Source organism: Jaculus jaculus, chromosome 12 (assembly GCF_020740685.1).
Source record: "Jaculus jaculus isolate mJacJac1 chromosome 12, mJacJac1.mat.Y.cur, whole genome shotgun sequence".
NCBI classification, from domain to species: Eukaryota; Metazoa; Chordata; class Mammalia; order Rodentia; family Dipodidae; genus Jaculus; species Jaculus jaculus.
Window position 1 is genome coordinate 19,131,252 of NC_059113.1, and position 12,355 is coordinate 19,143,606.

The following is a 12,355-nucleotide window of genomic DNA, read 5'->3' on the forward strand; positions in this document are numbered from 1 at the left end:
GGAGCCTGGGTTCTCACATGAAGGCTTGGGCTGGCGGTCCTTGTGAAGGACATGTTTAGCTTTTGAGATGGGTAGAGGGTTGGTCTTGAACTCCTTACTCAAGTGATTTTCCTACCTCAGCCTTCCAGGTAGCAGGCACTTGCCCTATACTTGAGTAAAATTTTAATTCTTATAAATGTGCTAAATAAACTGGGAAGATGGGGGGGAAATGAAATAGAATTGGAAATTCAGTTCCTAAAATTAAGAATTTGGGTCGTAGAGATGGCTTAGCACTTAAAGCCAAAGGACCCACGTTTGATTCCCCAGGACCCATGGAAGCCAGATGCACACAGTGAAGCATGTGTCTGCAGTTTGTCTTCAGTGGCTGGTGTGCCTATTCCCTGTCTGCCTTTCTCTCTCTAAATAAATAAGTTTTTAAAAAGGAATTTATTGGATGGAGCCAGGTTTGGTGGTACATGCCTTTAATCCCAGCACTCAAGAGGCAGAGGTAGGAGGATTGCCATGAGTTTGAGGCTAGTCTGAAAGTACATTGTCAATTCCAGGTCAGACTGGGCTAGAGTGAGACCCTACCTTGAAAAACAAAACAACAAAGAATTTATTGGATGGAATTAATAGCAAACTGGATATGTCAGTGGAATGGCTTGGTGAACTTAAAGATGTTGTTTAAGCTAGACCACTATTGAGGATATAGATTTAGTGTAAGATGTAGGATAAACTAGTGAAGAATATGAGGTTAAGAGATAAAAATTTGTTATTGGTTAGGACTAGAGTGAAAGAGTAGAATAATAAGAAGGGATAAGTGAAAAATTACTACAAATTATTATTGCAAATGTTTTGTGATTATGATTACAATAAGGTTGGCAAATTTGGCAGAGTAGATGTACATTGAAGAATTAAAAATAAGTCCAAGACTTATGAGTACATCACCTCTTTTATGCCTAAGCCTGTGCGGCGTGCTGCTCATCCCTGTCTCTGGTTTTCATAACAGTTGGAGCAGGAGTGTTACCTCTCTTTTTGTATTGGGTTGTGTGTGTGTGTGTGTGTGTGTGTGTGTGTGTGTGTGCGCGCGCGCGCATGCTTGTGCCGTGGGCGCCACTGTGTGCACATGGGTGGAGGTCAGAGGGTAACTTTGAGCGCCAGTCCTTGCCTTCTACCTGGCTTGAGGCAAGGTCTCGGTTTGTTGAGTGCTGGTGTGGCCAGCCTTGGGCGCTGGGACTACAGGTGCGGTGCTAGCGTGACAGCTCCCGCCTTTAGGTGGGCTCTGGGGCTCGGAACTCGGCCACTATTCTGGGGCAGGCGCTTTACCAACTGAGCTGTCTCCTCAGCTTGGTGTCTTTTGTTTGTTTGTTTTTAACTTTTGAAGGCAGTGTCTCACTCTAGCCCAAGAAAACTTGGAATTCACTGTAGCCCAGGCTGGCCTTTCCCTCATGGCAATCCTCCTACCTCAGCCTCCCAAGTGCTGTGATTATAAGTGTGAGTCACTGTTCCAGGCAGTGTTCTCTTTTTACTGATCAAAACAAAACAAAACAAAACAGAAAACCACAACTCTGTCTCCAGTGGTTACTTGAGCACCTGACAACTCAAAGGTGGGATTGGATTTGATCCAGGGTTCTCTGCTCTGAGGTGTATACTCTTTCTTCCCTGAACATCTCACACTATTCCCAGCTTGTGAGACTGGAGAAATACAGTGTCCTGGGCAGAACTTAAAGTTACTGAGAAGTGCTTGGAAGCAGGAGGGGAATGACCTCTGAAGAGAGGGCTCTTCAGGAGCCGCCAGCTCTGCACTGCTGTTCCTAAGCAGCACGCCAGGGCTGGTGCTGAAGTTTCCAGACGGGCCGAGTATGTGATGTTTGAAGTCATTCAAGCAGATGGATGGTGTCGAGAGCCTTATTAAGTAAGAGGTAGGAAGAAGACCATGAGGCCTCAAAGCAGAAAAATAATGAGAGGCTGGGAGATGGGTAGACACCAAAAAAGTAGTTTCATAGACCTGAAGGGAAAGCTGAGAGTATAAAATGAGGAAGTGATCAGTTATCAGCTCAGCGTGCCAGACATGGTGCTGAGATTGGAGGGTGCTGGGGTTATGTTATGGGGTTATGCTACATGTTTTGAGCAGATTAGAATCCTGCCCTCAAGGAATAGGTTTTGGTGTGAAAGGTTACAATGAGTGATTGAACGAATAAATGAAAATCATAAGATAAATAATAGGTTAATGCGAAAAAATGTCAGGGCTAAGAGTTTCTAGAAAATTGACTTGAAGGGGCTGGAGAGATGGGTCAGTGGTTAAAGACAATCGTTTGCCAAGCCTGATGGCCCGGGTTCAATTACCAAGTGTCCACGTAAAGCCAGATGCACAAAGTGCTGCTTTTACCTGGAGTTGATTCGCAGTGGTGGGAGGCCCTGGTGTGCCCGTACTCTCACTCTGTGTCTGCCTCTTTCTCTCTTAAACAAATAAATAAAATATTGAAAAAGGAAAAGAAAATTGACCTGAAGGCATGAGAGCCCACCAGGGAACAGCAGGCGGTGCGTGTGAGGGTGAGGGCTACGGGGCAGCACGGCGCCTGCTGGAGGAGTCGGAAGGGGCCGGCGCGGCTCGGGGGGCAGTGGTGAGCCGGGTCAGGGAGCTGCGCCGGCGAGGAGGAGCTGCGCAGTGCAGCGGAGGTTCCGAAGGGGAGGGACAGGTCTGTTTCTGGCTGCTGTATATGCATCGTAGGGGCAAGAATGGAAATAAAACAAAGCAGCAGTGGCAAACGCCTTTAATTCCAGCACTCCGGAGGCAGAGGTAGGAGGATCGTCGTGAGTTCGAGGCCACCTGAGACTCTATAGTGAATTCCAGGTCAGCCTGGGCTAGAGCGAGACCCTACCTTGAAAAACAAACAAACAAACAAAAGCTACGTTGGGTGACTGAGAGTTAGTAAGATGTGCACTTGCACTGAAGCCCACTAGAGTTCCTTACCAGTGTTTTAGTGACAGTTGTTTCCAGACCCTAATGCTTTATGGGCCATTTTCCAGAGAATAATAGAAGAGAGTTCTAGGGCTTCCTTATCTTTCATGCTTGAAGCCATTTAATTAGCTGTCCAGAAAGGAAAGTTCACACTGGTGGGCACTGCTGCTCTTTTGGCTTAGCCCAGTAAAGAGAGAGGATTTAATGGGAGAAATTCCTTTGAGTCATCATTGAACCTTTAGTTGCCATGAGAACACTGACTTCTACTTTCATCTCTGCTTATATGTTGGCTATGCTAGAGCTGTTGTAGCCTGAGCTGGCCTTGAACTCATGGTCTTCCTACCTTAGCCTCGCTGGAATGGTAGGTAAGTGCCGTCACACTCAGCTCCTGGCTGGTCTTGGTTTATTTCTAACTCCAGATATACATCACCATTATTTTGAATCATATTCCAGGTGCATCTTATCTATAAATTGTTCAAGTGTACTTCTGAAAGGCAAGAACTTCCCATTTTGTAGTGTATTGTTTTATTCTCTTCCATTATATAAACAGGCAAAAAAAAAAAAAAAATCTGCAAAGTGTGCCTCTGAAGACCCCAGTTTGTACCTGTTATCTAAGTGGATTTATTAGTCATTTGTATCCTGTTCACATAAAAGCATTCTGGCCTGGTGTGGTAGCTCACACCTTTAATCCTAGCACTCAGGGGGCTGAGTTGAGATGTGAGTTCGAAATCACCCTGAGACTACATAGTGAATTCCAGGTCAACCTGGCCTAGAGCAAGACCCTATCTGAGAAACAAAACAAAACAAACAAACAAAAAACAGCAAAGCAACAAAAGGCACTGTGGACTGAATTCTGTGGCTGCATTGTAAGTGTGAGGGAAGTCTTTTCATGGAAGTGGTGATCAGACGCTTTACTAAGCAGCTCATGTTTCAAATAGCGCGTCACTTTGTTTTCTCTTTAAATCAGGGGAGCAAGCCGTGGCGTTCGCTATTTCAGGAAATTATGTACAGAAGTGTAGAGCTGCCCAAGCTGGAGAAGGACGACCCTGAGCCATAAGGTAAGGAAGACAGGCACCAGCTGCACCGCCTTTTCTCCCTCCTGAGGACTTGGTCAGCGCTGCAGCAGAGTGAGGTAAACGTTGAAATCAAAAGAAAATGTGAGTGACTTAGAAATGCCTGGACATTCTGCTGTTAATTATCTCAGTGTAAGTAATGCAGATTTAATCTTTTCTAGGGAAGATTTTGTTTGTTGTCCTTATCTGGCTTTGCTTAAGTCTTTGTAGTAAGATTGTCATCAACTTTCTGTTAGGCAGGGCAGCCCACGTCTTTAATCCAGGAGAGGCAGAGGCAGGAGGATCACCTTGACTTCGGGGCCACCCTGAGACCACATACTGAATTCCAGGTCAGACTGGGCTAGAGTAAGACCCTACCTCAAAAAATCGAAAAAACAAAACAAAACAACAAAAAACCCTTTTTGTTTTAAAGGGAGAACAGACCCTATCATACCTGAATAGTTACTCATATCAGGGAAACTGGAGAGTTATTGAGCCTCTGAAGTCGTGCCTATGTTATACTGCCTCGTAGAGCCCTTTTGTTGGTTTGATCTAATGCTATTTCTTGTCTTCCCTTTCTCCTCCACATCCACTGCCTCCCTCTCCTTCCTACTTCTTTCCTCTCCCTCCCTCCCTCTTTCCTCTTTGTCCCTCTTCCCCCTTCCTTCTCTCTCTCCCCCTTGTTTCTCCTCCTCTCTTTCCTTTCTCCTTTCTCCTCTCTCTCCCTTTATCCCCCTTTTGCTCTTCCCTTTGTCTACTCTCTTTCTCCTCCCCTCCTCTTTTATCTCCTGCTTCTGGTCCTGGGGATTGAACCCAGGCATTTGCCCAAGGCAGACACGTGCTCTGTAGTCACTTTCCCAGCCTGTTTACATCTTACCTCTAAGACAGTAAAGTTCCTCGGGGAGAAGCTTTTATTTCATAGATGATTCTCCCAGTTATGTGTACTTAGCATATCTTAGATGTGCCAGGAATATGCTGGAGACAAATACACACAATTTTTATCTGAGACAGCATCTTGCTCTATAGTCTTAGCTGACTTTAAACTGAAAATCCTCCTATTTCAGCAGAGAATGAGCACACCAGGGTCTTCAGCAACTGCAAACGAACTCCAGACACATGTGTCCCTTGTGTATCTGTCTTACATGGGTCCTGGGGAATTGAACTGGGGAAATTGAACCTGGGTCCTTTGGCTTTACAGGTAAACGCCTTAACCACTAAGCCATCTTTCCAGCTCCTGTCTCAGCTTCTTATTAGGATCACAATATATTTTACTAAGCCTGTCTGTGAAATAAATATATATGTATGTGGAAGACATGAATGAAAGAAATTGGAATTTTCTTTGCCACGGACTTGACCCCTGTATATGTTTAGTTTGAGAGGATGACAGGTGGAAAGCTTTTATATACTGTGATCATAAAATTTGGTGATCGAACAGGACTGGGAATATTGCCTCAAGATTGATGAGTTAAAGTACCCATCTCTGTGCTTTATTTTCATAGTAAGACAATGTATTGTTGTCTGAGTGCACTTTTCTCCATTTCACAAGATGAGGACCCCGAAGTATGAGATCGGACAGCAGGTCTGTCCCTAAAGGATAAGGAATAATGCCTCTCATTTCTAAGTATAGTGTTCTTTCTAAAAGACCAAGTTAGTATTTCTATTTTAAGAAAGAGCACATGATGTCTGCTAATGGATGATAAATAGAAGCAAACTGGAAAATACCTTTTGTCTCTAGATTGTTGCGTCTCCTACTGGGTGAAGATCAAAAGGCTTCACCTCTTTTCAACTCTAAATTTAACAAATTGAGCTCTTCGGAGTTGTTTTTAAGTAGTTCAAAGAGAGACTTTTATGTCAGGAGTGAGCGTAGCTCCAAAGGTTGGACAGAAAGCTGTTTCCCTTCACCTTAAGATGGTGCCAGGACTTGAGTAGGTAACAAATTGCGATTGCAGACTTCTGCCTGCTGCGATTTAGTTGGTCATTTTTCAGGTCTCTTGCCTCTTTAGATCAGTTAAGTGGGAAGAGGCTGTATGAGCTGAAGCTGTTTAGCTCCCTTATCCTGTCCATGGCTCACCACAGCAGCACATCGACACCAAGCAGTCTCTGCGTCGGACCTGCTGTGTACATTGAAGCACACACCTGTGTTCCCTCTTTTCCTAGCATTGTTCTGACCTGGGGTGTGGGGGGGGGGGACACATAATCTTTCCAAGGGTGACATGGTTCTTTCTTTTACAGATCTGATTTTGGCAGTGACGACAGTAGAGAGGCTGGCATTTCCACCTGCCAGCTCTTGAGTGGAAGCTATGCATATCAGTTGGTCAGCAGCGCCAAGGAACGAACGTAATGGCAATTGAAACGGTCTGCCTGCTTCCAGAGTATCTTCCCGGGGTTTTATCCTCAAGGATTGTCTCCTCCTCCTGGCAGGAATGCGGCACCGTTTACTCTTTGGTGAAGAGCAAGGACACGTTCTTTGATCCTCAGCCAACACTCAAGATCTGCCCGAACAGGGTGAGAGACCATTTGAGTCACAGCTGAGGAAAATGAAATTTCCATTTTATTTTGTGCCTTGTGCAGGGAGCACACTAACTCTTCCAGAAACGTGTAAGTGAAAACGAGGTTGAGTTTTGGCCAACAGAAACTCATGGTTATGGCGAGTGACCCAACGTGATCCGGGGGCAAGAGCCACAAAGAACTCATGACAGGCTATACCATGTTGCGGAATGGGGGTGTGGGGAATGGTGGTCAGACGTGTATGTTGCGTTGGTCCAACCGTATCCGACTTCCATGGCTGAGTTTCACACTCTTCATCATTCTGGTCATCTTTCCTCTTATTGCTCACTATTACCTCACCACACTGGATGAGGCTGACGAGGCAGGCAAGCGGATTTTTGGCCCTCGGGCTGGCCACGAGCTCTGTGAGATAAAGCACGTTCTAGACCTTTGCCGCATTCGCGAGTCTGTGAGTGAGGAGCTTTTACAGCTGGAGGCCAAGCGGCAGGAGCTGAACAGTGAAATCGCCAAGCTGAACCTGAAGATCGAAGCCTGTAAGAAGAGCATCGAGAACGCCAAGCAGGACCTGCTGCAGCTCAAGAACGTCATTAGCCAGACAGAGCATTCGTACAAAGAGCTGATGGCGCAGAACCAGCCCAGACTTTCTCTGCCCATCCGGCTGCTTCCTGAGAAGGACGATGTGGGCCTTCCTCCCCCAAAGGTCACCCGGGGTTGCCGGCTTCACAATTGTTTTGATTACTCTCGTTGTCCCCTCACCTCTGGTTTTCCAGTCTATGTGTATGACAGTGATCAGTCTGCCTTTGGCAGCGACCTGGACCCCTTGGTCAAGCAAGCTTTTCAGGCTACAGCACGAGCCAATGTCTATGTGACCGAAAATGCAGACATTGCCTGCCTGTATGTGATACTTGTGGGGGAACTGCAGGAGCCGGTGGTGCTGCGGCCTGCTGACCTTGAGAAGCAGCTGTATTCACTGCCGCACTGGCGGACAGATGGACACAACCACGTCATCATCAATCTGTCCCGGAAGTCGGACACACAGAACTTACTGTACAATGTCAGTACTGGGCGGGCCATGGTGGCCCAGTCTACTTTCTATGCTGCCCAGTATAGACCTGGCTTTGACTTGGTAGTGTCTCCACTAGTCCATGCTATGTCTGAACCCAACTTCATGGAAATCCCGCCCCAGGTGCCAGTTAAGCGGAAGTATCTCTTCACCTTCCAGGGGGAGAAGATTGAATCCCTACGGTCCAGCCTTCAGGAGGCCCGTTCCTTTGAGGAAGAAATGGAGGGTGACCCTCCAGCTGACTATGACGATCGGATCATTGCCACCCTAAAGGCAGTACAGGACAGCAAGTTAGACCAGGTCCTAGTGGAATTCACCTGCAAAAACCAGCCGAAGCCCAGTCTGCCAACTGAGTGGGCGCTGTGTGGGGAGCGGGAAGACCGCCTAGAATTATTGAAGCTTTCCACCTTTGCCCTCATTATCACGCCTGGGGACCCCCACTTGGTTATATCATCCGGGTGTGCCACACGGCTCTTTGAAGCGCTGGAAGTTGGTGCTGTCCCAGTTGTGCTGGGCGAGCAGGTCCAGCTCCCATACCAGGACATGCTTCAGTGGAACGAGGCAGCCCTGGTGGTACCCAAGCCTCGTGTTACCGAGGTTCACTTTCTGTTAAGAAGTCTCTCAGATAGTGACCTGTTAGCCATGAGGCGGCAAGGCCGCTTTCTCTGGGAGACTTATTTCTCCACCGCTGACAGTATTTTTAATACCGTGTTGGCTATGGTCAGGACTCGCATCCAGATCCCAGCTGCTCCCATCCGGGAAGAGGTAGCAGCTGAGATTCCCCACCGTTCAGGAAAGGCGGCTGGCACTGACCCCAACATGGCTGACAATGGGGACCTGGACCTGGGCCCAGTGGAAACAGAGCCACCGTACGCCTCGCCTAAATACCTCCGCAACTTCACTCTGACCGTCACCGACTTTTACCGCAGCTGGAACTCCGCTCCCGGGCCCTTCCACCTTTTCCCCCACACGCCCTTTGACCCCGTGTTGCCCTCTGAGGCCAAATTCTTGGGCTCAGGAACTGGATTTCGACCTATTGGTGGTGGAGCTGGGGGTTCCGGCAAGGAATTCCAGGCAGCGCTGGGAGGCAATGTCCCACGGGAGCAGTTTACAGTCGTGATGCTGACTTACGAGCGGGAGGAGGTGCTGATGAACTCCTTAGAGAGGCTCAACGGCCTCCCTTACCTGAACAAGGTGGTGGTGGTGTGGAACTCTCCCAAGCTGCCCTCAGAGGACCTCCTGTGGCCTGATATTGGCGTCCCCATCATGGTAATGGAGACATGGGCAGTTTGTTTCTGTGGCTGTCATGACATTAGCTGTTTCAACTCATAGTAGGAGTGTGCATCTGTTTTACAGTACAGGAGGTTGAACCTGCGCAGGCTCCTTCTCCTGTGCCATTTGGTTGATTTTTTTTTTTTTTTTTTGAGGCAAGCCTTGCAGACTGGCTTTTTCTTTTTATGGGAGACATGGCAGGCAGTGGTGGTGCTGGTGGGGAACTGGTACGCCAGGGTCTCCAGCCCCTGCAGACAAACTCCAGACATGTGCGCCACCTTGTGTGCATGTGTGACCTTGCACACTTGTGTCACTTTGTGCTTCTGGCTTTCATGGGGCCTGGAGAGTTGAACATGGGTGTTGCAGACAGGTTTACATTGCTGGTGGAAATCAACCAACCAAGAGAAGCTTCTGGGGAAGAGAGGTTTATTTTGGCTTACAGGCTCAAGGGGAAGCTCCACGATGGCAGGGGAAAACGATGGTATGAGCAGAGGGTAGACATCACCCTCACCCCCCAGTCAACATAAGTTGGACAATAGTAACAGGAGAGTGTGCCAAACACTGGCAAGGAGAACTGGCTGTAACACTCATAAGCCTGCCCCCAACAGTACACGCCTCCAGGAGACATTAGTTCCCAAATCTCCATCAGCTGGGAACCTATCATTCAGAACACCTAAGTTTATGGGGGACACCTGAGTCAAACTACCACAATGGGTTCTTAGGTTTTGCAGACAAGCGCCTGAATCACTAAACCATCTCTCCAGCCCTGTTTGCTTTTTCATACCTTGTCAGTGCCATTCCTGCTTCTTTCTTCCTAAATCTCTTAGTGCCTCCACAGCCGAAATTGATATGGACCCATGGAAGCTTACAAATCCCCTTGGTTATTTCATAGACCCTCCTACGCTGTCAGGATGGGAACAATGAAAAAAACTCTGAGTCTAGGCACGTATAATGTGACATATGTCATTATCACCATTTCTTCAGTTTACATTTGGGCCATGTAGGGCTTAGAGAAGCTAATTAATTTTAAGACTGTGATGAGTAATAGAGGAGCTGAGCTTTAGCATGTCTGATTAGATGTTTCAGTTTGAATCACTCCCAAAGGATTTGAAAGTCAACGGGAAATGACACAGGTCACTTCCCAGAAGACGAGGGAGCCTGTGGGAGGCTGGCGTTCTTGATCTGTGGGAGTTGAAGATCTTGCACCTCTTTTCTAGAGTATCTTCGCAGGCTCTTCGCATACTTTACTCCATCTCTTGTGGAAAGAAGTGACATGTACAGGAGGCATCTTAGTTGATTATGTTGGGGAGAGCATGGAGACTGAGGGCCTTGTGTATCTTGGCACGTGGAAGGGAGATGCTCGTCCAGACCAGGCTTTAGAGCAGGTGTTAAGCCAATGCTAAGCACTTCTGCCATGTGGGCATTGTCTAGAAAAGGGTTGCAAACCACAATGAGAGGTCTGGTGTGTTGTGCATTGCTAGAACCTTATTGAAGGAAAATTAGGATTTTACTAGGGATGATGTCTCTAGAAGGGGATATCTGCTTGAATCTAGCTTTTAAAGATTGTTTCATTGGACAATTAATTAATTTGAAGCTACACAGTAGAAACATGATGTATTAGAAAAAGTGTATGTTAGGAGTGACCCACAGCTTGGAGAGAGTTCTGATAGTTAATTTATCTCCTTTGATGTCACTGTTACAGAGAAATCTGGTTATAGGTAAGGGGCTAGGAAAGGTGGTTGGTGAACATTTGGTTCCTGCTTACCTGTTAATGTCAAGGACAAGGGTAGATGCTCTGCTGCTGTGGGCAGCCTTAACTGGTTTCCCTGAAATGGTTTTTTGAGTCATCTACACAATGTCTCCGGGCATAGCTGTCACTATGTATTTCTACAGTACGAAGTACCTAGCGATGGTTATGTTTTTCCTGTTGCTACTGTTACCAGTCAGTCTTTTCATATATTTTATTCTTTAACGAATTCATCATCTGAGGTTATTCAAAGAATGAAGCATTCTGAAAACTTTTATCCTGCATTTATCTCATGTATAAATAAGAATTTTGTAAACAGGGGGATTTTTTTTTATAGACTTGTTCCCAAATGCATTTACTTACTTCATTGTGCCACTGAAGTTTGTATAAAGGCCTTGCTCTGTGAAAGGACCTGCTGCGCTCATGGTGGGTAGTGAGGCAGCCTTTGTGGTTGTCAAGGTGGTTTTTTTTTTTTTTTTTTTTTTTTTTTTTTTTGAGTTGGGTATGGAGAAGCTGCTGTCATCCCATTAACAGTGACTGAAGTCCATCAAAGAAGTCTCTAGAACAAGTCATTTCTTTAACTGTGGTGGGAAATGAGTAGTCCTCATGGATTACTGGGCAGCCCATTGCAGTAATACTATACACAATTCTGGAAATGCCAGAAACTTCGAACAGGGGCCATTCTAAAGGGCTTTCTATAGTTAGACGTAGTGGTTTTTATTTTTTTAATCTATTTATATTTTTTTTGGTGGTGTTGTTGGTTGGTTGTTTTTCCCTCCCAGATAGCCAGCCTGATACAACATAGTAAATTCCAGGTCAGCCTGGACTAGAGTGAGACCCTACCTCAAAAGAAAGAAAGAAAGGAAGAAAGGAAGAAAGGAAGAAAGGAAGAAAGGAAAGGAAAGGAAAGAAAGAAAGAAAGAAAGAAAGAAAGAAAGAAAAGAAAGAAAGAAAGAAAAAAAAGCCAGGCATGGTGGCTCATGCCTTTAATCCCAGCACTTGGGAGGCAGAGGTAGGAGGATTGCCATGAGTTCGAGGTCACCCTGAGACTACATAGTGAATTCAAGGTCAGCCTGGGCTAAAGTGAGACCCTACCTCAAAAATCAACTCAATGTCTGCAAAGGTGGTAAGGGTATAGATAGGGCAAGAACAGACAGCTGCCACCACACCTCTCCTCAGTCATATGGATAGCCACACTTTCTCATCTCGTAAAAATGGCCTCCCTGCCCAGACAGGTACACTGGAGCTGAAATTCTGTTTACAAAGAGCACGTGAAGCCAGTGTCTAAGGATAGAGACAATGAAAGTTACTCTAAGCAAGATACCTTTAAAGAATTAGAAAAGCAGTTTTAAAGCAGAAGGCCTACCAGGTACCCCGATGACAGTCCCTCTCCACTAAGTAGCTAGGGCTTGGCGGTCTGCAGCTGGCAGGCGTACTCCATTTAGGCCTAGTGTCTGACTGGCAGCCAGGCACAGGAGAAGCACAAATCCCCAGTATGTTCTGAAAAGGCGTGCACACTCCCAGGCTGCTGTTTAGCCAGTAAGCTGAGTTCAAGTCATCTTCCCTAAGGACTGGGATACCCTGGGAACCCCCCTACTGCTGAATAAAGACTTGCTAAGCACAGCGTGATCGATAGGCAGGTGTGTCTGGATCGAGGAGGGGAAATCACTTTGAGAAATGTCAGAACAGAGCCCTTGACCTGTGAGGAGGGAACGCCTGCTTACATGCAAGGGCCAGTAATTTCAATAGTTTAAATTCCATCAGTTAAATTC

The 12,355-nt window shown here is 46.5% G+C and overlaps 1 protein-coding gene across 4 annotated transcripts in view; it reads left to right on the forward strand.

Annotated features, from left to right (window-relative positions):
* Positions 1–12,355, forward strand: part of Extl3 (exostosin like glycosyltransferase 3) — a 126,694-nt gene that overhangs the window by 88,029 nt on the left and 26,310 nt on the right. For 3 of the 4 annotated variants that reach the window (XM_045130893.1, XM_045130895.1, XM_045130894.1), the window contains exons 2-3: positions 3,909–3,999; positions 6,226–8,833. In XM_045130893.1, the coding sequence (XP_044986828.1) occupies positions 6,686–8,833 (2,148 nt within the window). In that variant the 5' untranslated portion in view covers positions 3,909–3,999; positions 6,226–6,685. Of the gene's footprint in view, positions 1–3,908; positions 4,074–6,225; positions 8,834–12,355 lie in introns of those variants that run through there. The other variant, XM_004671402.3, reaches the window with a different exon arrangement.